The sequence below is a fragment of the Meleagris gallopavo genome, chromosome 1 (genome assembly GCF_905368555.1).
Source record: "Meleagris gallopavo chromosome 1, MGAL_WU_HG_1.1, whole genome shotgun sequence".
NCBI classification, from domain to species: Eukaryota; Metazoa; Chordata; class Aves; order Galliformes; family Phasianidae; genus Meleagris; species Meleagris gallopavo.
The window spans coordinates 174,179,063-174,206,659 of NC_139404.1; the positions used below are offsets into that span (position 1 = coordinate 174,179,063).

Below are 27,597 nucleotides of genomic sequence, written 5' to 3' on the forward strand. Positions count from 1 at the left end.
CACAAAAGCACCACTGTATGGGAAAACTAAAAAAAAAATAAAAAATAAAAAAAATTCTGATCTCAGAGTCAGTTATACAGTGACTTGTCACAATGTATACCTCTACAAATTAAGTACTGAAACTAAAAGCCACCACCTATGTCCTAATATAATAAAAAATCCATGAGACCTCTAGCAAGTGAGGGTGACCTTTCTGATCACCCAAACCATAGGTTCCTTCTCTACCTCCTCACTGTCCAAATACAACCACACAGGGTAAAAGCTGCCTGAAAGCCAGATTCTTCTTCTTGTCAGCACTTTCTCTGATTCTGCCCTTTGTATGCAGCCTAAGAGCTCCCTCATCAAGTCACTACAGCCTTGAACTCCTTGAGTTTGAGCTGTTATGAGATTTAGCTGAGCTTATCTAGTATAGAGCAACATGTGCCCAACTAATCAGCAGGTACAGAAAAACCTGCTGCAGTGTCATCTCACCCCTCCTTGCACTCACCACCTGTTTGCTGGCTCATCTGTTTCTGTTTTTTTCCCCATCCATCTGTTGTGCTTTCCACTGCCTTCACTGTAAGACGTGCTACATATTTTTATAGCAACTAGCACAAAATGACATGTGTCAGCACTGAGGCATGAACAAAGTTAGCAGTAGAATGATAACAACAAGACCCTGAAACAGTACAATTTTCACCAGAATCAGCTGAATTCAGTCACTTGAAGGAAACATACTTGATGCTCCAGCCTTCTATTTGTTCAGGATTTTCACTCTTGGCTCAGTTAACCATTTCAACCACCTCAGACTGCGCTGAACTTTTTTATGTGCACAGCAGCACATCTTTCCAGCACTAATCAGTAAAGCACTGACCTCTTGGTAGGTGACAACAGACAAGCCTGCTTGTGCTCTGTAGTGGTGACAACTTCCTGCAATGCTGTAAGGAACATGCCGTGACAGCCAGTAATGAGACCAGACAGATGACAATCCGAAAAACATGAGAGTAATACTGAAGTGAGCAAAGCATTTAACCCTGTAATCTCTCTATGGAGAACACAACAGCAATCCCACATCCAGCCGCTTTCTGCAAGCAAGATAAGCCAGGAGGGGAACTATTGAAATCTGGAGATTTTGGTTCCTTCCGTACAGAGCAGAGGAATGTCCCTTGTACCCTTGTACACCTCAGAAGATAGTGCATTCAAACAGGTAGTGACCTCAGTATAAAGCAACTGGGTAACCATCTGCAATTGCTCCATCTGTTCCAGTCAAGTCTGCATCATACAGCCATGGTGCCAAGTAAGCAAGCTAAATATTTCCTCTCCTTTAGAAAAAAGGAGCTAAAGCTATTAGAATTTTCTTTCTTTTGAACTTCTATGTAACATTTGCAGGAAAGAATTTCTCTTCTCCTCTGTCTGGGAAAGTTCTCTTCACTTTGATCTCAGTTCTAAAGAGACCCTACTGTTCAGACAAAGACTGAAAGCTCTTGAGGATAACATAGCAGCTCCCTAGAACCTGTGCCCATCTGAGTGTTTCACTCAGTACTGGCTGTTGGCACAGCCAGACAAATCCCAATTACTTATTCCCTTACCAGCTCAGTAAAGCATCCAACAAAAGCTGCATAATCAGGAAAATAACAATGACTGCAATGCTTAATCTCCTCATTTTGTACAAGCCCAGCCAAGATACTGAATGTCAACAACCTTAAAAATAAAAAACTCACTGATTGCTGGGATGGGTTTCTAGGGCAGCATTTCACAGGGGAGCATCCTGCTTAAAAGAGAATAAAGAAAGGGGATGAAACACAGCACATCCACACTCCAAGGACCAGGTGAATTTCCCTTTACAGCAATGTTGTGATATACATCCACATTCTTCATACAAATCTCTTGGAGCTTTCTGAAGTTCAGTTTACATCTTGACAGCCTCAGGTCAATGCTGTACAACAAAAGAAGCTAGGTGAGTCAGGGCCTTTTCCCAAAGTCCTGCCTGTTTCAAGGAGTATTTGGAAATAATGATAAAGAAATGAGATGCCCCCTTCATGAAATGTTGCAGTGCAGACTATTTCCTTTTGATTAGTGACAGCATACTGTCTTTCAGTACTTTTTCATTTAATACATTCTGTTTGTACTGCAGATTTCTATTAGTTTTCATATGAACTATGGCTCTAACTTAAAGTTTTTCAGAACTTCTTTTATTCTTGCTGTGAAGACAAAAGAGTAGGTTGCTTCTTAAAATACGCATATTAAATAAAATGTGTTTTCCCTGAGTAATACAGCTTGTTTCATAGAAAAAGAAACCAAACATTTCCAGTAGATAGATACAAAAGTAGATAAACGAAAGAGAAGTAACCTGGATTACAAACTGATGGCACAGGGACGAGTATTGCTTGACGCAGGTGTCCAAAATCCAATGGTAGGGTCAAATCCATATTTGACTATGGCTTTGCTAAAGTTTCAACAGGAGTGCTTTTGTCTCCTCTGCTCTCCTTAATTAGTGTCAAATCCACTACTGAGCTGCAGCAATACTGACATTCCAGGAAACAATGCCTGGCTAATGGGGAAAAAGATCTGTACGTGTTGCAAGGAGAAATTGTTTTTAATTTGTGCCTATGGGATTCTGATATTTAAGCACTGGCCTTAAACATCTGCTCCGTAGGGATCTACTGCTGCACATTTATGCTAAAAGTACCAGTTGTGTTGCAATAAAACTAAATAAGCAAGGACTGATATAATGCTAAGTGACATAGCACTGTGAATGCCATTCCATATGCAGGAGTGCACACATCCATTAAGCACTCTACACCAATAACCACCTCCTGTATATAAACGTATTCCCAGCCTGTACTACTCACTTTGAGCAAGAATCAGTTTTAGACAGCCCACATTAACTCAGATCCACTCCCACACACATGGAGATAAAGTTATACGGAACACCAACAAAACTCAGCAGTGATTTTGAGGTTACCATCAGTTTTGCCACTACATGCATTATTTTCCTTGGCTATGATGATTTGCACTGAGACATTTGATTGCCTTCCAAACAGTCTCTCACATAAAAATAGATAAACAGATAGGTAGACAGACAGTTAGATAGATAAAGGAGAAGAAGAGATCAAGCAAATGTATGAAAGTCTTCTGAGATATTTTTCTCCAGCTTAACACGCAGTTGGATTATGCAGTGTCCTATCTTTACTGCAAGGTGACATGAGGACATTATGAACCATCCACTGCATTTTAGTACGTTCACTCACTGTTGTAAATGGCACAATAGAACACCAGTGCCAAACAACAATGGATGTTCATGGTCAAGAAGAAAACTTACATGCTGATTTAGCAAATCTCAATATCCTTCTTGTGGTTACCCATCATGTAGGCATTTTTTCACAGAAATGGTGATGAGATGGATTGCTGACTTTTTTCAATGTGCAGTAAGATAATTTAAGGGCCAGAGTTTTCTTTAAAAGGCTTGGTAAAATAACACCATCAAATTTAGTTTTCTTTAGGTAAATATCTTTCCTATATCAATATGTAAAAATGAATATTTTGCATATTCTATACGTAAAAACCTTTATTACATCGTACTGTAGCAAACATTACTTTAATAAAGTGCAAAAGTACAAGGAAGACTTCAATGGACAGAGATAGAAGCTCTCCTTTTTTTTCCCATGAGATAAATCTTTATATTCAAGTAACTTCTGTTGTAATTCATTGACAATTATTAGCGTCCTTGTGACAGCTTTCCAAGGCATGATAATACTACTGTGTTCGCTTTACAGACGAGGAGCTGAAACAAGAAGACTGTGGTTCATCTCGTTGGACTTTAGACATCTAAAACATTAACCTAAGTTCCCTTTGTTATAAACAGAAAGAGAAGCAAGCTCTTTCAAAAGCTTCTTAGTCCTTCCTAAGATTGAAATTACTCCTGCAGCTCATCTACACTTAAGCTGGCTACAGACCGAAATTTGTTTGCTTGAGAAGATGAGGCAAATCTGTTTGCATAATTCTCACACATGCAGACTTGCTTAGAAAACACGCAGCTGAACATTTTCAAAAATGCATGCAGTAAGTAATGAAACACACAGATGGATCACACTACTGGTTGATTGCTTTGAATCTATTGTAATACAAATGAAAATGTAAGGTCAAAAAATATCCTAGATTTTTGGACTAAAATGTACCAGTTGAGTAATTTTGCACATTTAAAGTTTTGAAAAAAATAATTTCACTTGTTTTTACTTTACATTCCTCCTATTCCCTTAAAATAATCCTCTATCACAAATCTTTCCTGGAGTTTCAGCATGAAATGTAGCAATTTCCAAGTAGCACAAGGGCAGGAGAAAGTGAGCTAGCGTCTAAAGAGAATGGAGAGAATGAATCCACAAAACCACAGTTAGTTTTTAAGTGTTATGGTCATATTGTAAAATTCCCATCAGTTTGGCTTGTTACAATGTATTTTTTCTATGATCATTTTTTTCCAGAAGAAATGAAGTGTGATACTATGGGCTGCATTCAAAATCAAATGGTATCGCTGATTTCAGTGGAGTTGTCTGAGTGTAAAGTTAGAGCAGAATTTTAGTTCATCTCATACAGTTAAGTGAAAACAGGTGTTCAGAACAGACAAAAACAGGGTGGCCAAATTCTAAGCCTGTTTAAACTAGTATTATAATGTATTCCACATTTTGGAAACCAGGTTGCAGCCAAAGTGTTCTGGATTTAACGTAGCGATTTTACTTATTTCACTTTTGTAAGTTTGACAGCATACAAATAAATCAATCATGAAATTCAGATAAAAATCTAGTTTCAGCCGGGCTTGTCTTTGTATGCTGTGAAAGCACACAGCTGAGAAATCTAGAAGGAGGATTCTTTTCTTTACTTTTACAAACCTAGATGTTTCTCAAAGTTTCTTTTCATTCTCAAATCCTTCTAACTAGCCAGTTCAGATATCTACTAATGTAAAGGGGAACAGAAATGCTTAAAAATATTTATATGCCAAACATTGTTTAACTCTGGCGATCAGAATTTAAGTACTGCCCAGGCAATGAAGTGTCAAAGAGTAAACAGAACAAAGAAACTATCCTATGGAATGGATACACAATAGCATGACAGCTGCTATTGAGGAAAAAAAAAAAAAGAAAAAAAAAAAAGTATTGGTTTGGCTGAGTCCTTCTATGGCTTAGATGAGTGGTTTCAGGCAATTTGTCAATACACTGGGCACGGCATCTCCTGTGCTTGTTTTTACAAGTCAGGAAGCCATACAAGAATATTTAGGTCAAATAAATAATATATATCTCATAAAGAGTACAAGTCCGTGGGAGTGGGCTAGTCCTAGGTGGTTGCTCTATGGTGGGCAACATTTGTTTTCTGAAAATAGATGCGAGTTTTAACCATTTATATCAAGACTACTGAATATTTACATTGCATTGCTGTTTTTTTCATACAAATATATAAAAAGAAGATGTTCTTAGAGAAAAAGAGTCAGAGAAGCATGTTCAGGTATAAATGAATATATATTAGGTCAGCTTCTGATTGTTTAGTAAAGCTCTTACCAAGTTCTACTGAGTGGTCCAGAATTTTCCTCTTCCACTAACCACAGATCTGAATTCACCTGGGAACAAAGATTGAACTGATCTTGAGATAAAGCATGGCAAGTTAGGAATCAAAATGTACACAGCAGGGTTGAACAGTCCAGCAGCCTGAGTTTATTGACTGTGCATTCCAGTTCCTATTGTATATATGTTTACTGTTCCTTTACACGTCAAACCACGTATTTTTGATATCAGCCACCCACAATCAGAGATCACCATGTGCTCTCTAACACATCATTTTGCTTAACGGTGCACTTTATGTATCTTCCTGTCTCAATTACAACACCTGTCATATTTCAAACACTCAATTCAAGTGGCTACTTTCAGTCATAAATGGGGTGCATTTCAGACCACCACATGACCACCAGTTGGTGCACCCAGAACTCCCTGTCCTGTTGTGCACTCAGCAAGCAGAGAAGGACAGTGCTACAAACAGCAGCAATAACAATACCAAGGTCCTTCCACTGGCTTCACCACTCAGGATGGATACGAACCTAAGCTGTATCTGTCACTTAGAGCTTTCCTAGCTTCTCTCATCACAGTCTGTCTTGCTTAGCACAAAAGGTTGGGAAACAAGGCTGGTCTCAAACTGACAAGAAATATCCATAGAATGACCCAAAACATCTAAGAGTAAGAAATACTTTTGCTAGAATTGCTGCAGTTCATGGCTTGGGGCATTTCTATTACAAGAACTTTAGAGTTGTGTGGACATAAACAAAGGTATATTTACTTTTTTCATATAATAATCACCATGTGGGAATTCTCTTGTTGCAAATAGTCAGCCCTGCACTTCTTCATCTGACCACTTTGCTATCTTCTGTCGTGTTTCATGTGCTATAAATCATTGCTGTGCCACTGAGGTTTAGAAAGAAGAAGATGGAAAGAAGAAATGTATCAGTCACTGAATCCATAAATGAGGACGGAGGATTATTATGGCTTCTTTTCAGGCCATTGCTGGGGTGGTTATCGGCACGTACAGCAGTTCTCCTGGGAACAGCTGAAGCCTAATGGGTTATAGCAGCCTATATAGCAAGATTGTTAAAAAAAGAGCCCAGGACTTGCCAGGAGAGAGAGATACAAAGCCCACATCAAAGGAAACAACAAGATATAAAAATGAGGCTGGATTCCTCAGTGCTATGAATGAGTCTGTTACAGAGTGTTAAGCTATCAGTATGGACTAATTTTACACAAAGGCACTGGAACAACATTACTGCAGATTCAGAAGTGGTGCTCTCCCCTGGGAAGGCTCCCAGGAGAACCACTTCCAATTGCTTTTGTCCCACTCATCCCCCCCGCATTCAACTTTGGGAAGAAGTGCTATATTTCAGCTCTTGCCAGAGAGAGACAAATGAGAGAAAAATCCTTCTATCCAGCCTTGAAATCCCCAAATGCTTTTAGTGGTTGTGATTTCCCCAGCGAGCAATTTTTAACAGAATGAGCAGATAAAATTACACCGCAAACTATCAGGTTGAAGGATAGAGCCATCATCATAATCAAGCATCACTCTCACAACTGTTTCATCTCAGGAATTTCCTGAATATTCATTCTTCTAAATAGCAAGGGACAGAGATCACTAACATATTTTAAATACACACGGAAGAACTCTGCCTGTGCTTCACCACAATAAAAACACTGGCTGTATTTACTGGGCATATATTTACTGCTCCATTAGGGCAAGCCAGTGCAGCCCAATGTTCTCAGCTACACAATATACAGCTGTACACGTGTACAGCAGCTGTACAGTTGCACTGTTTACACTGTCACTGCATCAGCCCCAAATACCCTACCAGATCTGTGGAGTAATTAAAAATCAGACACTGATCCCAAATATATAGAAGGGGCACCGTGAGGCGATAGATTTATAGCCCTGTAAATGAAATCACGATGAGCTACCAGTTCTGCTCATCGCCCTTTTCCCACTGATCTTAAAATCTCCTTTACAGTATTATTCTTTATTCATATGACTGCTGTGAATAATGATTGCTCTTATAAATCTTCACAGGTTCAGATACTTAATCACACACCTAATGCATCTATGAGCAGCTGAGCAGCCCTATAGACCTGACTTATTAAGGCCAGCTTTCAATTACCAGCTGTGAGGTCACATATTTCACCATTCCTCTTTCCACCATCTGAATGTCAGATATAAAGCATTTGACATTTCGGGAAACACCAGCATTTTAACAACTCCCCAGAGTTATGACCATGCACTAATTTTTAGACAACAGCTGCTAATAAGCATGTAATTTTCCAGCTTTAATTTCAACTCTAATATACATAATTTAAAATCTCCAATTCAAAGCTTTTTAAAATTTAAATGAGATCTCTTGCTAGTATAAAAAAAATGATATATCAGCATGATCACTAAACCAAAAATATGAGTAAATGCACAATTAGCATGTGTGCATATAAATTCCACTGTATGAATGGGCACTGGTTACAAATAATTGATTTTTTAGTAGATTCTCTGTGAACTCCAGAAATCGTTTACTTAAAATCACTTTCATTACAGAGACTGGTCATCTTAGCTGAAAATATTTCCATGGATGAACAAGCTGTGAAAATTAATCACTTTTATGGCCACAGAAAGAGGTTGTTCTGGGTCACTGTCCAGATAGTAAAATACTAGAAGCCTATGATCTAGTTTATAATTCATCATAGGCTATAGTTAGCCCTAGAGTTATTAAAGTCATTTTCTTGCTCTTTTTGAAACAGTAATTACTCTAGAGATTTCTGCAGCTTATAGTTTAAATGCCAAGTTCAATCATTTGATTACTATATGCCTGTAAGTTAAAAAATACTTCAGTAAAGTGCTTATTATTTGAGGTGGAGGTTCCAAAAGAAAATGCATCAACAAACCTAGCCCTTGTAAGTTTCAGTAGTTCTGCAATCACATGGAAATTTGGCATAAGTTTTTCATTATCAATATAACAGTACAATTACAGTAAAATACTTGAGCCCAGCAGTGTATTTCAGGTATTTGCAGTTCTTCAGCAAACACCAGTGGGTGTTTGGATAGCGTGGGGAGGCCAAGAGTTAATGTATAAAAAAGGATGGCAGAAATGAGTGGATTTAGAGCATTGTAGGGCAGGTGGAATTCAGTGTACTTTAAAGGGGAAAATAAGTGCATTTAGCTAGGGATTCAAACAGAAGGGCATCATGGTCAGAACATCAATGGAAAGTACATTAGAATCTTTATTCTATTATTTTCTGTTTCACATCAGATTGGAAATGAACCAATAGGAAACACAGCTCTTGACATCACACCTTTAGCTTTGAGAGAGATTCTGGAAGTAATTAAAAATTAAAAGTTCATGTGATGATGCTTGGTCACTGAGATCAAGCTCTGTCTAATGTACTGTGCCATCAGTAACAGTTTTGTTTGAGTATTAATTTGGTCTGTACTAGCCAAATACAGTAAGAGCAGTCAGAGAAGCAGGGAGGTCTCTGAAGATGGTATTTTATTATGTGAATGTACCTCTTTTCTGTAGAAAATAAGAACACTTCCGGAAGTATGGTATACTGAAATAAAGCCTACAAAGCATATTCAGCTATTTACCAAGTGGATGCAGATAAAAGTAGCACTCAGAACAAACATCAAATGAAACTCAGAAATCTTTGAGACTCTTAGTACTTAAGGCCAAGAGAAATCTTTGGACCAACAAGTCTGACCTCTGTAAGACTTAGTTGAATACTCCTTATTTTTTAATAAATCTGTCAACATGCTTACTTCAAACAGGATACAAAATAGCCAATGATGAATACTTCTCAATATCAAATATTTCCTGAGGAGCTTTGGAAGAGAAAAAGAGCACATCATATTTGAAGCTTGAGAGGCACCAATTCGGAAAGGTGTTTCCATTCAGAGATTATCTCAGAGCAGAGCTGCAAATGTTTCTTTTCCAGTGGATTCCTCCTGAACTACATTTTAACTTCATTTGATAACATGGATTAAAGTGGAGCATCATTTTCATGAAGGTAATAATTCTTGAAAAATACGGTGGATGTCAAGAATTGCTGAGATATAGTTCCTCTGACACAAAAGAGGAAGTCAAACCCTTCTATTCAGTTTATTTGGCCACCAAGCAAGCTCACAGTTAGAACTCTTTCACTGAAGGACGTCAGTTCACGTCACAGAAAGCAGTCAATAAACAATAACTCCAATGTTTCTGCATAAAGAGAGCATCTTGTTGGACAACCCATCCATACAACCTCCTAACAGCTAATTTTGCTGCTATGTACTGCAGTACATTCCACTTGGACAATTTTGAAAAGACATTTGTGAGTTTTATAACAGCTTCAGCTGTATAGTGCTCAGATTGTGAATGTGCGTAGCCCACATTTCTTTCTTTCGCCTATCGTATAGGTTATATAGTTGGTTAAGAAAATCATGAAAGTATTGCCTTCAGCAGTTGCCAGCTCCAGCATTCAAGTGTGATAACATACCTTTAAGCATCGTTATCACAATTTCCACCAAGGTACAAGCTTCAACATTTAAATCATCGTATACATACAATGTAGGAGTATAGACAGGTTTCTGTCAGAGAAGTTGGTCATCTCAACTATTATAACTGAACACATCTTTCAGAAACTTTCTCAGAAATATTACCTATGCTTTTAAGACTCAGGATGCCCATTATCTCATTTTAAATACCTAGACTTATCAACGTGCCTTGAATCACTTTCAGCTTTGAGAGATTACTCTGCCAGCAAACAGAGCAACCAAGTATAGCTAGAAGCCAGTCCTTCCACCTAAGCATGTTCAATATAACGATTCATAGTACAAACTTCTGCCATGATAACATACACCTTTTAGTACTTTTATTATGTATGTCTTGTTTTCTGGTTTAAAAAGTCTGAGAAGTGAGCACAGAACCAATGCCCTCTGTGGTCCTTTGAATAACTTAATGTATTTTGTGGTGGCCTGAAGAAGCACACTGCATATCACGTTCATCTCAAGCTTTATTCATAATTAGTAATCGGAGACTGGCATGAAAGCACTTGTGGATGTAACAAAAAATAGATGAAAGATACACAGAACCATAAGCAATGTGCACTGTATCAGTTCCAGAATAATCCAGCCATGACAAATCAAAAAAAGAGGAGCAAAATATTTATGTAATGTACATGCAGAAGAAGTAAATCACTATGTTTTGTTAAAGGAAGTAGGAAAGAGAAATAGTGATTTAAAAAAAAAATAATAAGTAGGCATACATGCAGGGAAACATGTTCCCAAGTCAGATACTTTTGAAGATTCCAAACATTAAACCAATTATTAGATAAAATAGAGTCCTCTGACAGAGGATCCTCATGCTGACCACGGCTATTAAGAGCAGTTGGCACCCAAGCGAGAAGGAATGGCTTCCAAACATCTAAGACCCTCATGGTCTTTTACCTGAAGAGAATAAACTGTGAGTTATGAGAAAATTTTCCCTGCTATCATAACATATAAAGAAATAAAAATTAGGTGTTACTAATTTGGGGTACATTTTTATTCTGGCTTTTGCACATGTAAAACTTTTATTTCATAAAGACATCTTCCTAAAAGATATTCAGAGGAAATCATTTGTGCTGATTGCATTGTTCCAGTGATTAATTACCTTGCTATTAAATGTGCTTGATTTTGAATCTGAAATTCTCTAACTTCGGCTTCCAGGCATTATACCCTTTTCTGTTAGAGGCATATAAAACCCTGGTGAAAGAATGCTCTAATCCAGTCACCTCTCAATTTTCTCCTAGAGAAACTGAAAAGAGTAACTTCTATAAATCCCTCACTATGAGGCAATTTCTCAGGTCTTCAATGTCGTATCTGTGACTTTTCTCTGAATTCTCTCTTCTTTCTCAGTACATTAAAAAAAAAAAAAAAAGTGTATCCAGCTTTCAAATACTAATCTCATCAGTGCTCTGTCCATAGGTAACATAGAATCATAGGGCTTGGAAGGAACCACTGAAGATCATCCAGTACAACTTCTGCTAAAGCAGGTTCCCTGCTAACACAGGCTGAGCAGGAAAGCATTCAGACAGGTCTTGAATATTACCAGAGAAGGCGGCTCCACCACCTCTTTTGGGCAACCTGTTTCAGTGCTCTGTCACCCTCAGAATAGAGAAGTTCTTTTGCATGTTTGTATGTAACTTCTTGCGTCCCAGTTTTTGTCCATTTACTCTTGCTCTGTCACTGTATACCACTGAAAGGAGCCTGGCTTCAACCATTTGACTCTCACTCCTCAGATATTTCTGAACAGCAGAGATCCCCTCTATCTTCTCTTCTCCAGACTGAACAGCCCCAGCTCTCTCAGCCTTTTCCCATAGGGGAGATGCTCCAGGCCCCTGTCATCTTTGTGGTCCTCAGTTCGACGCTCTCCAGTAGTTCCCTGCCTTTCTTGAACTGGGGAGCCCAGAACTGGATACAGCACTCCTGATGTGGCCTCACCAGGGCAGTGTAGAGGAGAATCACCTCCCTGCACCTGCTGGCCACATTCTTTGTAATGCACCCCAAGATCCCATTTGCTTTCTTGGCCACAAGGGCACACTGCTGGCTCATGGCCAACCTGCTGCCCAACAGAACATCCAGGTCCTTCTCTGCAGGGCTTCTTTTCAGCAGGTCAGCCATCAAACTGTACTGGTGCGTGTGGCTTTTCCTCCTCATTCGCTCGTGTTGCCCTTTTCCTCTTTACCCAACTCTCCACTCTGTCCAAGTCTTGCTGAATGGCAGCACAGCCTTCTAGCTTTGTATCACCAGCAAACCTGCTGTGGGTGAACTCTATCCCTTCGTGCATGTCGCTGATGAATATGTTGAACAAGACCAGAGCCAACACTGACCTCAGGGAAACACCACAGCTACAGGTCTCCAACTAAATGTGCTCCTGACCACAACTCTCTGAATTCTGCCAGTCAGCCAGCCAGTTCTCAGCCCACCTCACTGCCTACCCTCCACCAAGATCACATCCTCGTTCCTTTTCACGGCTCTCCCTGTATCACAGAGCCCTCTTTGTTAGAGCCCAGCACGAGGACCTCTCGTATATAGCCGACCAAGCTCTGAACCCCACCCGCTCCCTCAGCGGCGCCCTCCCGCCTCGCAGCAGGAGGCATCTGCGCAAGCGCGCGAGCACGAGGCGAACCCCCGTTCCCGCGCAGAGCCCACGTGGCCGCGCGCGCGCCGCCTTCCCCTCTCCTCTTCTCACCCAAACCGCTGCGCGCGCAGGAGAAGGGGAGGGGGGGGGGGCGAGCGAGCGAGCGCGCGCACCTGCGCTGCGCCCTCGGCCCCTCGCGCCGAGCGGTGGAGGGCGGCCGCCTCGGAGGGACCCTGCGAGCCTCGTCCTCCGTCCTCCGGGAGAGCCCAGGTGTGTGCGTGCCGGGGGGGCTGCCTGGGTGTCGCGGTGCCTGCGCGGAGTTTGTGAGTCCTCGGAGGACTTCGCCCCCCCACCCCAGGCGGAGCTTTCCTCGCAGGGGGTCGGGGAAGGACCGCCGCCCCCTCACCCGTAACGCTCACCGCGGCTGCGGCGCAGCGGCGCTGCGGCGCTGCGAGGCGGGGGGTCGCGTTGTGGCACCTTTCCCTCAGCGGGGGTCGGTGCTCCGGGTGCCCCCCTCTGTCTGTGGTGCCGTTTATGTAACGAGTGCCCTCCCGGCAGGCGGTGCCTCCCGGGGCGCTGCGCTCTCGGGGCGCTGCCTGCAGTGCTGCGTGCGGGCGGTAAAACCCTGTCTTTCCGTTGAAGAACCGGGGTTAAAATGAGCGAAGAGCCGACGGTCAATGCGAGCTGGCTGCCTCAGGACCGCGTAGAAGCCGGCTCTACCGAGAATGCCTCGGGCTCCTCCCTGGTTCCCGCGGTAGAGCCGGAGCCAGAGCTGTGGGTGAACCCCTGGGACATTGTCCTGTGCACCTCGGGGACCCTTATCTCCTGCGAGAATGCCGTGGTGGTGCTTATCATTTTCCATAACCCCAGCCTCCGCGCGCCCATGTTCCTGCTGATAGGCAGCCTGGCGCTGGCGGACCTCCTGGCGGGGATCGGACTGATCGTCAATTTCGTGTTCGCGTACCTGCTGCGCTCGGAAGCCACCAAACTGGTGACGGTTGGACTGATTGTGGCCTCTTTCTCCGCGTCCGTTGGCAGCTTGCTGGCTATCACTGTCGATCGGTACCTCTCCCTGTATTACGCTTTGACTTACAATTCGGAGAGGACTGTCACTTTTACCTATGTCATGCTTGTACTGCTGTGGGGAGCAGCGATCTGTATTGGACTGCTGCCTGTGATGGGCTGGAACTGCCTCAGAGATGAATCCACCTGCAGTGTTATCAGACCGCTCACTAAAAATAACGCGGCGGTCCTCTCGGTCTCCTTCTTGCTTATGTTTGCCCTCATGCTGCAGCTCTACATTCAGATCTGTAAAATCGTGATGCGCCATGCCCATCAGATTGCCTTGCAGCACCATTTCCTGGCCACTTCCCACTATGTGACCACCCGAAAAGGAGTGTCTACTTTGGCCATTATTTTGGGGACTTTTGCGGCTTGCTGGATGCCTTTTACGCTCTATTCTTTAATAGCAGATTACACCTATCCTTCTATATACACCTATGCCACCCTCCTGCCTGCTACCTACAATTCCATCATCAATCCTGTAATATACGCTTTTAGAAACCAAGAGATACAGAAAGCGCTGTGGCTTGTCTGCTGTGGCTGCATTCCTTCTAACCTGTCTCAGAGAGCGAGATCACCCAGCGATGTCTGACTGGCGGCCAGCAGGACACTCCTTAACACCTTCTTTCCCAGCCATCCCTGTGACCGTGTCTTTGGTTTAGATGCATTCATTAAGCGGCGTGTAGTGGGTTCTGATCAGAGCCACAGGACGTGCTGACCTTTTGTGAACAGCAAACCCCAGTGACCAAAATGAAGCAAATGGTTTAAAAGGGAGATTTCCAAAATCAAAATAATCGGTGTTCTTACAGATTTATGATGTTGCTCAGGGTCTTTTTGTTATAAATATATAACCTAGACTTTGCCATGCTTGCCACGATTTTACATTAAGTTTGTTAATTAAAAATGGATTTAAACAGCATACCTCATTTGAAATTGTTTATGTGATTGAGTTCAGCCATACTGCATGTTACAGTCTGTTGTCAGGATATGTTTCCCCTCTTAATTTTTATTAAAACAGCAGGAAAAAAAATAAAAGAAGGAAAAAACCACTGCCCTGTTCCCACAACCCCATTTTTATATCATGAGAATGCTCTTCAAAATAATGGCCAATTGTACTGATTTATCTAGTATTTATTGTGATAATCTCAGTGCAGTGAATTTGCTGTGAGTGAGGAAGTACTTGCATAGCTTTTATTTTACATCTCTGCATGAATTAGGTTGATCGTTATTTTTATGGAGTTCCATTTCTCTACCGAGTTCTGGCTGGATATTGAAACAGAAGATAGGCTTTGCCTTCCTACTCAGAAGGCAGGCTGATGTTTTCTCTTAGATGTGGGACATCAGGTCTCATTACATTATTAACTTTAAAAGAACTCACTGGGGAGTTTCGAAGTTGATGAATCAACATGGTCTCTTCTGGCTGCATTTGTAACAGTTGCAACACTTTGAAGTGTCTCAGACAAGTTTTGTTTTTCTGTAGTGAAATATCAAATGGAATAACCTAATATTTCGGATCTACATGAAATGCTTCCACTTAAGTTTGTTACTAAGTCAAAACGATTGCCACACGGTTTCACTATTCTGCTGTAATTTAAAATGTAGAAATTTATAAATTCTCAGAGCGTATCTGGTTCATAATTATATGCAACCAGAACTGCAACATGAATCAAAATTTTCTCCCTTTCTGGCAGTTTTGTCCGTTACAGATTGGGGTTCTTCTCACTGTATGCATGTCAGTTCTCTTCATTATAAGGTAATAGCTCTGGTCTAAAAAGCAGAGCTTCCTCTCATGAATGGTTAAGTTTAAAAGCTATTTCTTACCTTTTACTGGAGCCACATTAGAATGCAATAGAAATAAAACATTGCTTTCTAATTTCAAGACTTGATTGTCAGAGAGGAAACCTTTCTGGGAGATTTATGAAGTTCGTTGTCTATTCCAATGTCAGTGCATAGGAGTTCACAGTACCCCTTGCACTGGCATTAATGGGAGCTCCATGTGTTAATGCCCTGACATCAGTAGGAGGTTATGTTCCCTTGAATGTCGCAGTCGGCATACTGTATTGTTGCTTCAGTGTCTTCAATTGCAGTTAAAACGAAAAATCTCGAGTGTAAAATCAGCAATATTTACAGTTCAATGAAATAATATACCTGTGTAGTATAAATAGTAGAGACAACTGTGTTGCTGGTCTGGATTTTTCCAAACAGAACCTGTCCTTTTCATGTGGATGTTTGGATGACTGTAGCTTTTTGTGGCAGAGTTTCTGTGACGTTAAGAATCATATGCTGTACGCAGTGCTGAATCTCAAATGTGAATGAATTGTCTACAAACAAGGCTCTGTAGAGGTTTTATGAGCAATAATTAAGTTGCAACGCTGGGTTCAAATTCCATTATCTACCTGCTTCAACCTTCACGATATTTGGCTCTTTCTTTGTAAGCTGATTAGTTTGCTAATTGTGTGGCATGGTCTGGTAGAGCTGTGAACTTGCAGCTCCCATGGCTTCACTGCCATTTACAGATTCTCAGCACAGTCAGAATGTGGTCCCTACTCTGTGTAGGGTGTTGGGGTTCTTTATCTGCTTAGAAATGCTCATCATTGTCAGGTTCCTATTTTATTACAGACTTTTGTAGAAGAAATAATCAGGTTATAAATATCCACACTATGTATGTGTGTGGTTTTGCAAGCATGCAAAGTACTGAGGTTATACAGTGGTAGAAGGCATGAACTGAAGAATGTAGAGAGGCTGAATAATGTAGAGTGGCACTTCTTAAGACGACAGCTGAGATACGTTAAAGCGATACAAAGTCTAGCCCCCTCCTTTTGCTGTTTTCTTTTTCTTTTTGTTCCTCTGAATCAAACTGCTGAGGAAGTGTCGTGAGGATGAGCAGCTACAACTGTGACCGTAATTCAGTCCCTAGGGCAGCTGTTCTGCTGTTTAAGCAGACCTGTTCTCATCTCCTCACATTGCCTTGCAGGCACGAGTGTTTTTCTCCCTGCAACACCTGGGTGGCAGGGAAGCTAGGAAAAAAAGAAAAACAGCACAGAGGGAAATAATATCATTTCCTTTTTAACACTGCTCCTTGTCATCTTCCTCACTCCACAGGCTGCTTAAGTCCTCCATGGCTTTTAATGCAGTCAGGGGAGCCGACCTTTTCCCTGGGCCAGAGCAGAGAGATCTGTGATTGGAAGCTCCTCTCCTCAGGAATGGTTCGAGTCAAAAAAAAGGAGAGAAGGATTAATTATAGAAGTTACCAAAAAGGAAATGGCTCACAGGGGCATGATTTGCCCTCATTTGATGAGTAACTCATTTACCTTTCACCACAGACAGGTGAGGAACATGATTTTGCCTCCTGAGCTACTGCTGTGATGCCAGTGAGGGTGCTGGCTCTTTGAGAAGTGGTCTTAAGTTGAGACTGTGCAGCATAGGCCAGAAAATCCTTCTGAAAGTCAGTGACCTTGGTTTGTCCATAGCTGTCAGATTGAACTCTAGCATGGTTTACAGTAGTAGTGAGATGCTATTAAATGCACCTCTGAATGAGTTCTTGAGCTGTGGGTACGAAGCCTCCTACCTCACTTCCAGAAGAAGAAATGCATGAAAGACAGCTGCTTTTCAGACTGTGAAGTTAAGTATTTTATTGCTTTTACTTTAGAGTATGTAGGTAATAACAGTGTAGGCCCCAGATAATTAGGGTCTGGCGCCAATATTCCATGCAAAGATACCTCTGAAACTGACAGAAATCTGGACAGCTTGCAGGAATGTTATTGTTTTTGTCCCATTGAAGCACACCTGTGCATCAAAATTCACCCTGCTGGGTACAGTGAAGTATTTTGATCATAATGTCAACAGTTTCTTTTAATAATGAGTCATTCATTTTTAAGTTTTGAAGTTTGTTTTTATTTATTAATGTATCTGACCTGAAGTTAATTTTGCTGTAGCAGTTTTAGTCATCCGTTCAACCTCAAAGCCTTTGTTTTAATTGTATTATTTTAACCATTTCTCCTAACAGTGAGAATTCCAGCAATAAGGTTTTAGTATAACAGCAATAAAATCCTCCATGTTGCAGGTACTATAAACTGCTGAGTAACCTCAGAGCAATAGGGAGGAAGCAATATATTCTTCAGACAAAAAATAATCTGTGTAGGGAGAAGTCTTCCTTCATTAAACAGGTGCTGTAGGACTGATGTGGGACATTATTTCTGGTTTGTCTTACGGTCCTCAAGTTACTGAATAGGATTACTCAGCAATAGCTGCCTACCTTAGTTTTTGGATGCTGAATTCATGCTGTTTGCAAGAGAAAGCTCATACTGCAGAGGGCATTTTTGCTCTTTTCTGTGTTGGACATTTAGTCGTATGTTGGTCTCTGGATAAATGACTTGTGTTCAGCATTTCTGATTGTTACTCAGTTCTGTAAATTCCCAAATTTGTGGTGCCCATCAAGGTGGGTGTATCAAGATGGACATGATAACTGGTGCTAGCCTATTCTGAAGGCAGCTTGGTTTTTAAAAGAACAAGATTAAGGCGCCATTGAAGAAACCCCCTGCCAGTACCTGGGATGTTTGGGAGCTGGCTGAAAGGCCTGCTGTGGCTGCTGTATCTTCCTGCCACGGACAGCCAGTGACAGAAGTAGTTGTGTCCATCCTTCACCTTCAGGGGACAGCCTTGAAATGTCTTGGAGTGGCTGAAATCCCTCCACAGGCAGTAGTGAGTTTTGGCTTGGGCCAACCGCTGTTCTGTCCCCAAAGAGTTAATCTGCTGTTACCTCATTTTCTTAGGGCACACTTCTGAAAATAAGATACCTTTATTCGTTTCTCCAAAGCACTGAGCAGCCTGCACTGTGATTGAATGTTGGGATGAAATTGCATCACTAAAATTCAGACCCCTTAAATATTAACCTATTACTTTTAAGAATTGCTGTTCTGTAGCATTCAGAACCCTATTTTCAAAATGCTAGCCCTGACTTTCATGCAGAGAAAGTAAGTGTTGATCTGCCTTTTATATGTATGATTAAGAAAGAAAAACAGCTGGGCAGAGTGATCACTGTTTAAAAAAACACCAACTCCTGTTACTTCTGAGATACTGAGTGGTTCTCTGTCCTTCAAACAGAAGCTAACTGCTACCTGGCAACTGTCCTGATAACCCTGAGTGCCCACAAGTCAGTTTCAAAGCTTCGCAGCGTGAGGAGAGGGACCAGAGTGGTTGCCAGTACAAAGCATCTGACAGAACAGCTCTGTTCTATCTGCACATCAGCTGTAGACAGATCAAGTCCTGTGTGAGTGAGAACAGTGCCAGGAGCTGTGGCCAGCATTTCGTTGGGTCATTCTACTGCCAGAAGGCAACATCAGCCAGCCTGTCCCACAGAGTTCCCACGTTAAGAGTTAAAGAATATTGAGAACACTAAAGTGCTGCTGGCCAGCTATTCTGGAAGTGATATCAGTGTTACGCTTCTTGGGGAAGATGAAGGATGCAGCAGGACCTGTGGAAGAAATAAAGGATAACATTAAATATCTACATGCATTTTCATTACATATAGATTTTTCAAATAATTTATGGTGTGCAATAAACTGAGTCCTAATAGAGCAAATCATTGCAAGTTAGGAAGAATCCCTCTGTAACTTGTTGAGGTTAGGCAGCAGAGTTACTCAAGAGCACTTGGTGCTTATAAAATAAAGGAGATCTCAGTATCTCTGCTTATAAAGAAAAAAGCTAAAAGGAAGGGTTGTGCTTTATATGTAATAGGTAAAAAATAATGCGGGGAAGATAAATTGGGTGTGCTTACCTCCCTGTCTCTCAGTAAAATGATAGGGTTCCCAGTAAACTTGAAAGACTTCTTGGGACCAAGAACTTGCAGATCCCATTAATTGATCAAAAATCTCAATGTGGCTGCTTTCACATTAAGGAGGTGATGACAAATGAGGAGGTACGAGTCCTTATGCCTGGGGAATCAGCCAAGTACTTGGTGTTTGAGCTTGGATAGGAAGGATGATTGAATGAAAGCATCCTCTGGGAAGAAAAAGTCATTTTGAATTGTGCATCTTGAGCCTTCTATGACGCACACAGCACCTGAAGGATGCCATAGAGCTGCTGGCGTGGGGCATAGTGCTGCAGTCCCTGTGCTCTTGAGGCCAGCGTTGCTGTTGTTATTGCTGAATGGTGTCCCAAGAACAGAAAGGAGGAAACATGATCAGAAGTGAAGTGCTCTTCTCTTGAGCGCACAAACTCATGAGTTTTATTCAGATGATTACAGTCTGAAATGGCTCCACTGTGAATGAAAAGATTTTTGTGGAGAAATATTGAAAATACTAAAAAGAGCCAAGAGCAGGTTATTCTACAGTAAATACTTGTTTTTTCCTTTTTTTCTGAGGAGTGTCGGGGCCAATGACTTTACAGGAGCTGTATCTTCAAGAACAACTTGCCTTTGTGCTAAAAATCCCTCTGAAGTTTGTTCACAGAACTGTTCTGAGTCTTGTAAGGCAGGCTACAAGAAGAAACTGTTGCGTATCTCACTGTTACACAGACTTCTTCTGGAAGAGAAGAAAATAACAGTGAATGTAGGTGATGTGGAGCTGTGTTACAGTCAGGTAGTGCCTGAATCCCCGGATGGAAACTAATTCAGTGCCACTGAAAGGATATGGGAAAATTTTCCAGCGGAGGTTTTGCGAATGGATTGAGAATAACATTCTCATTCAAACATTCCATCCCAAATTCCTTGAATTAACTTTTGAGGAAATTTTTCTGACTTCCCCACATCTTTTGTTTTGCACTCCACATACATGAAGGCAAATTCTTGCTGATGTAATGAGTATTGAACAAGATACAGTACTATGGGTTCCTCCCCCAGGTTGGGAGCAGACTTTTCTGTCCCAGAACTACAGAAGTGATTTATATATACATGGACTTGTTGGAGGGTGTCCAGGAGAGGGTCACAAAAATAATCCAAGGGATGGAACACCTCTGCTATGGAGACAGGTTGAGAGAGCTGGGGCCGTTCAGTCTGGAGAAGAAAAGGCTGTGGGGAGACCTGAGAGCGGCCTTTTGGTATCTAAAGGGGGGCTGTAAGAAAGCAGGGGACAGACTCCTCAGCAGGGTCTGTGGTGATAGAACAAGGGGAAATGGCTTCAAGCTCAAAGAGAGGAAATTTAGGTTGGATATGAGGAAAAAGTCTTTTATGATGAGACACTGGCACAGGTTGCCCAGAGATGTGGTGGATGTCCCATCCCTGGAGATTTTTAAGATGCATCTGGATCAGGCTCTGGGCAACCTGATCCCTCTTCATTGCAGGGGAGCTGGACTACATGACGTTTAAAGGTTCCCTTCAACTCTAAGGATTCTATGATTATCTCTAAATAAAACAGACCTTTTTAAAATCTTAGAGTACTTAGAAACGTTTGTTGCGCATTCAAGGCCTTCATGAAACTAGTAGCGAAGAATAATTCAGCTGGTGACAGTAGGGTTTCTCTCTTATAAAACCAGCAGTCCTTTTTATTTCAAAAACTTGCCTCATTCTTTTGCATAAGCACAGTGCTGCATTTTTACATACAAGCTTATATACGAAGGTTTTTGTAGATTTCTACTCAGTAGACCCTTTTGAAAGACAATGCACTGATAAATTCATAGCTATGTACAAGCTTCATAAATAGATTTCTTAACTGAGAAGAGGTAAAGAATCAATGTTAACCCCACAATTTTATAGTTTAACTCTTTCAAATATATCAGCAGCACTTTTAAATTAAGCAACTTTGAGCATTTGCTTCCCACTGAAAGTTTACCTGATTTACTTTCAGAGGAAAAAATGAGTGAACTGCTCATGTTTTCTTTATACTGGTGGTAATCCTTTAAATTGTTTGATCCCAAATGTATGGTATACCATGATGTCTGTGCTCAGACCTGCTCCTGGTTTCTCATGGACAAAGCAAATCTAACTGCATGTGGTGAAGACTGTCCTTCAAAGATCTACCTTAGAAAATGAAATGACCTCATACTTCTAAGAAATAGACTCCCACAAAATAGTTGCGTTGTGAAAATATAACATCAGGAAGCAGCTGTTTATTGCACAGGTGACGGAGCACTGGCACATGCTGCCCAGAGGCTGTGGAACATCCTCTTTGGAGATCTTCACATGGACCTGGGCATGGGTGCCTTGCTCTGGTATCCCTGCTTGAGCAGGGGTTGGGCAAGGTGACCTCCAGAGGGCCCTGCCCACCTCTGTCCTTCTGTGTGATTGTCTGTGAATTCTCATGTCTCTGATTTGGATACCCATCTTTGGAATTTACAGGCGTATTGTACGTGGCCACATCTAGGACAGAATGCAGAGGGTTATTTACCACTGACATGAGCCTATATAGCAGCTTGTATGTTCCTGCAAACCATCTTTCCCTTTTCTCTCTCCCTTTGTCTTTCGTAAATGCTTTGGAAAAAGGACTGCACAGATCACAAGTCTAAACAGCAGTCTGCTGAGTCATCTGAGACAGGTGCACATTTTGCACTGACTGATGCTAACCTGCAGGGTATTGCAGTATCTAAAAATTCTTCTATATTTTTAAAGAGCACACCAAATACATGTGTGCTTTAGAAACATTCTGGAAAAAGACACTGCAGAACCACAGGGAAGAATGAGGTTGAAAGGAGCCTCTGGAATCCACTTGCTCACATCCCTCTTCCAGCAAGGACACCCAGGGCCGTGCCCATGTGATTTTGAAAGGTCCCCAAGGAGGAGACCCCACAGCCTCTGGGCAGCCTGTGCCAATGCTCTGTCATCCACAGTGCTCCTGGTGTTCAGAGGGAACCGCCTGTGTGTCAGCGTGTGCTCGTGGCCTCTGCTTCTGGAACTGGGCACCACTGACAGAGCCTTGCTCTGACCTCTTGGCACCCTCCTTTCAGGTACTGACAGACACTGATGAGATCCCCCTTGCCTCCTCTTCTCCAGGTTGAGACCTTCTCCCTCTCGGCTTTTCCTTGTAGGATCTGTAAAATTTGGGACCAAGGTGTGGAGCTCATTATGCTTAATTGATTTTGGTACCCACTGAAGTTCCCTCTTACTGCAGCATGCACTAAGATGAAACACATCAAAATAATAGGGAATTCAGCTGTTGAGCTGTTATTTTACAGAACACAAATGAAAGCAGTGTGAGCTGTTTCTCTGGAAACGGAGATAGCCACATCCCTTTTATGTCCCTGTGGAGCTCAGGGAGTTGTGCTCCATCCATGGGTTTTTGCTTTGCTGCTCTTTGGTCCCATTCTGACAGCTTACTCCCTCAATACGTGAGCCACACTCAGCCCTTCTTGTGGTGCCCCTGTCCCACAGAGCTCACTGCAAAATGATACACAGGTAGGGCTTTGCTTTCAGTGTTAATCCCAGGGTCAAAGCACGCTGGTTTTGGAAGCAAGCTCTGCTCGCAACAGAGATCTTTCTGATCTCTGATGATATGAAATAGCCTTCTGCAATGACATTTAAACCTAACTTCATCTCTTTTCTTTTGCATTTCCCATTCATTATAAGCAGAGTCTGCTTTTAGTTTGGGAGGAGGGGAATAACTCACTATTTAGGAAGCTAGCATGCCCCAGCATGCAGCTTTCTACACAGCTGACCACAGAACCACAGAACACGCCAAAGGCATAGTAGTCTGCTCCTGGACTCAGGCTGGTCCCACAGGTTATTCTGTACAGAAGCAAGATTTAGTTTTCCAAAGTTTGGAAACGGTGCTTGTAATTTGTGCCAATAGCGTGGAATGGTATTGCAGCTGAAAAGACAGGTAAATGGATTATGTACACAGCAAAATATTAAGGCAGTCTCTAGGGCTACCTGCCTGTGCTTAAATTCATTTTCCGCTGCAGCCAATAGCAGTCCCACGTGTGTAGAGGAGGACAGATGGACTCTTCTGGGAAATGGGCTTCCTACTTTTTGTCTAGAAGTGTCACGTTAGACTTCTATCCATTTTTCATGCCTGCATCTTTTTAGTCTAAAATCGACCATTACATTGTCCTTTTTTGGTCTCAGCTTTACTGTCACAGCTAAAACCTACAAAAGTTGATTGTAAATGTGTTTACAAAGAAATTTCATAGAATGTTATAAGTGTGCCTCTGAATTAAAGCTATAAAACTGTATTTCACTCCAGGTCATAGAATTTATTTTAGCCTGGGCCGATAGAACCGCTCATAGTTTTCTAGGCCTACTAACAAGACCCTACTTTCTTTCTATTGCCAAATACAATTAAAAATAACCTCTGGTTTACCATGCCCATCTGTGGATTTTTCAGAGAGAGCTTTTCCTGGAGACACTGCACAATTCACCCAAACTGCCGGTACTTCTGATTGCAGTGTGGTTCCATTTGGAATTCTAAAAGCATTCACAAAAGCAGCTGCACAGGGATTGTTTTCAGTCTACACATCCCATTAGGAGACAAATGGCTTTAAAACAATAATTTGAATTCTGTGTGTTGTGCTTTTATACAAGAACCAGTTTCTGGTTTAGTACGTAGCAACGTGTGGTGGTTATTTCTTATACTAGTTAGGTTTCTTGATTTAACTGTGGTTGAAGTTTGAACCATAGCTTGCCAGTATATAAAATCATTTTAAAGGGAAGCAAAACACCTTTGCCTCAGTTTCCCTTAAGATTAAAGCTTTGGATTGCAACCTACAGAGCTTCTTGTTGTATACAAGATAGTCATTTAATGCACTTTATTTAAAAAAAAAGGCACAAATTATTTTGTTAATAAACAGTTACAATTGCACTATGCTGTAAGCATCAGTTACAAAATATGAACTGTACAGTTTTGTAGTCAACCTTGTAAGTGTTGTCATAAATGATTGAAACGATGACATGTTTCAGTTCAATGTTAATTTTATATGTGGTGTATGTAACTATAAATAAATTTTCCTTTCTAAAAAAAAAAAAATTGTCCATTTCATTGAATTTCACATTTCAAGCAGCACTGTATTCTTCCAAAAGTATAAAATTGTGTTCTAATGCAAAGTGGTGGCAGAAGATACTTTCTGAAATGAGAGCTGAAGGGAATTCTAGAATGTAGGGTTGTGCCAAAGCCTCCTTTCAAGTTTACCTTTTTGATCCAAATTAATTAATTTCTACTTCACTTCTTTTCTGTCCCTCTGCCATTTATTTTCACTGTATGAGCTCAAATCTTGGTGAAGAAAATTCAGCTGTCCTGTAGAAAAGGCTCTGTAGGGGATCTGCTACACAGATGTAGACACTTAATGTTTCAGTTGCAGTTAGTGATCATTAACTGGAGTAGATAAGAGTTGAAAGAAACTATGTTAACTTGAATTCTTCTTTTATTTACATTTGGTCTGGTCTTCCAGCTACATAGCTCCAAATCAGGAGTACAATCCATTCTGTGTTTCCAATGTGACTGACAGGCAAAAAGAAAACGGTGAACTGTCTCATTTTCAGAGAAGGAGGGAGAGAATTCACTTTGTGTGTGTGTGTTTTGAATTATTTTCTTGAATACCCATCTTATTTTTCAGGCACGTACATTGCTGGAAAGAGCTACATCTCTAACTTTAAAGCTGACCATTCCATATCGTAGTCAATGAAAACTTGACTTCTGAACTTATCTAGTGACTGACAGATGGTCAGGTAGGTAATGGAGAGCGAGGCTGTACTGCATAGGTCTGCAGTCCTGCAGCTCAGCTGTATCTTCTGCCTTCCCAGCTGGAGAAAATCTCAGTGATGTTTGCCATACAGCAGAGGCACAGCTCCTCTCCTGCTCTCACATCAGACGTGTGGGCACAAGCTGCTTACTCTAGAGAAGAAGAATTGATGTAATGGAGAGGAGCAGGGGACAAACTGTGGCACACCAGTTTCTCTTTCTGCAGTTAAACTATAGCCAGTTCTACAGCACAGTAGTGATAAGGATGCATTGGATACACAGTTTTTATTTAACTAAACGTCAGCTGCAGCTACACCCGTTTAGACCCCTGGGCTCTACCAATCAACCAATCTACTAAACAGTAAATTGAATAAAAATTAATGGGAAGAAACAATAGAGAGGGAGGGAAATAAATATTTCATCTAACAGAGAAGCCACAACATGTAATAAACCACATTACAATAAATATGAAAAAAATATATAATACATTGATATCAAATGCATTCTGTAAAGGTAGAGGCTTGGTTCTTGCATGTCTTGTTCCCCTTTGCACATTTTTCTCTGTCTTTGCTGATAGAGACAATGAGAAGAAGAAAAAGGCTGAGTTTCAACATATAATTATCAAATAAATGCTCTGTAACAACAGCTATTTATTAAAATTCAGCACCCTTAGAAGAGAAGCCATAATATCCATTTCAATGAGGTAATGCTGTAAGGATGAATTCTGCTTCTAATAAAAGGAGCAGCTAAAATGGTGAATGGCTGGCAGGCAGCTCTCAGATTTTTCTAAGACCCCCAATAAGGCATCTAAAATAATTGTATTCTTCTCAAAAAAGGCGGAGAGGATATCAAAAAGTGTGAGATTAAGCACTGGGTTAAGAAAGCTGTTAGAAACAAAATTCCCAAAATGAAAAGATCCCTGAGTAGTTAAATGTATAGTTGTAATAAGGCAAATCATAGAAGACTCTGAAGAGCACAACACGTCAAGGCATAAAGAAACCTCTAATAAAAACTGTGACAGGCAAGAAGCTTGCTCAGTCTGAAGTCTGTGGATACTGTAAGTACAAAAAATAGGCAGTGAGAAAAACACTGTGGAGGAAAGTAAAATGAATTATTTGCACTGATGTTTATTAAGAGACTTAGAAATCTTCTCATGTTGGATACTTTGTTTGCAGAGAGAAGAGTGAAGAGTTGACTGCTGGGGCAGCAGGAAGATGGCTCAAAGTTAAGCTTACTGAGCAGGGTGGCAGAAACACCGGCTGAAATGGGAACAGTTGTTCTACATGACAGATAATGATGTAAGAAAGTTAGGTAACACCACAAAGGGTGGCTGGAATTTACAGGTGGGTAAGGGGAGCTTTGTGGGAAACAACCAAATTTTGCAGGTAATTGAAGAGCGATGCTAGGAATCTTTTGGTACTGGAATCCAGCAGGCCCAACACTGCTTCAGCGAGCACCTCAATAGTACAGTAGAAGGCTAAAATTACCTAGGTAACGGTACTGAAGCAGTAATTGGTGTATACATATATCAAAATGGGAACCAGTAGTGAAAAGGTAATTAGGGTCAAGTTGTTTGGGAGGAGGTTGGGGTAAGAGTTAAAAAAGATGGTGAAGAGGCATGAAAATGGGCAAAACCATTCACATCACATTGCTGTCTGAAGGTCTCTTTGGGCAACCCTGTGCATGACCACAAGTCTAAAGTAGCAGTCTCAAATGAAAGTCTCATCAGGAGGGCAAAGTGGCTGGCAAGATCAATAAATCAAATAATAGTAAAAACCTGCCAAATCTTAATGGTACTCAGCCAGAATTATAAAGGGATTCCTTTCAAAAAAATGGAAGCATTAATGGTGTTAAGGAACTGGAAGAAATCCTGGCTGCATCTTTGTGTAGTGCACATAACATCCTTCTTGCAAAGTGGTGCAGCAGCGTCACAAGCTCAGGAAACAGCACTGTTAATAAGGGTGGTTGGAATTAACAGAGAACTGAAGGTATTGGCAACGCCTGGTTCACTCAGTAATCCCAAACTGCCTCCTTTCCTACTGCATAGCATTCTGTGCACTGTGGTTGGATATCAGATATTTTTTCAACTGTGTCTGGAGCTAAACAGAGAGAAACGGCTGAATTTTTTTATTATGGATATACAATAGGAAACTTTCATGGCCAATAATAGTAAGTGTATTTATAAGGATAAAGCAATTGAAAGCTATTTATCTGTCAAGCACATTGAATAATTGCCGTGCTGTAGTAAACAAAAGAAAATGTTGTTGCATTAGGCTCACTAGCTGAAATTAAAGCTAT

The 27,597-nt window shown here is 41.2% G+C and overlaps 1 protein-coding gene across 1 annotated transcript; it reads left to right on the forward strand.

The window, feature by feature from the left end:
- The first annotated feature begins 12,650 nt into the window (after positions 1-12,650).
- Positions 12,651-25,750, forward strand: GPR12 (G protein-coupled receptor 12). The gene is made up of 2 exons (XM_085216126.1): positions 12,651-12,904; positions 13,277-25,750. Exon 2 carries the CDS (start codon positions 13,290-13,292, stop codon positions 14,286-14,288), a length of 999 nt encoding a protein of 332 aa, XP_085072252.1. The 5' UTR covers positions 12,651-12,904; positions 13,277-13,289; the 3' UTR covers positions 14,289-25,750.
- The last annotated feature ends 1,847 nt before the right edge of the window (positions 25,751-27,597 follow it).

Excerpts from the sequence above, each read along its gene's own strand:
- GPR12 (XM_085216126.1), top strand. The coding sequence starts at position 13,290 with ATGAGCGAAGAGCCGACGGTCAATGCGAGCTGGCTGCCTCAGGACCGC.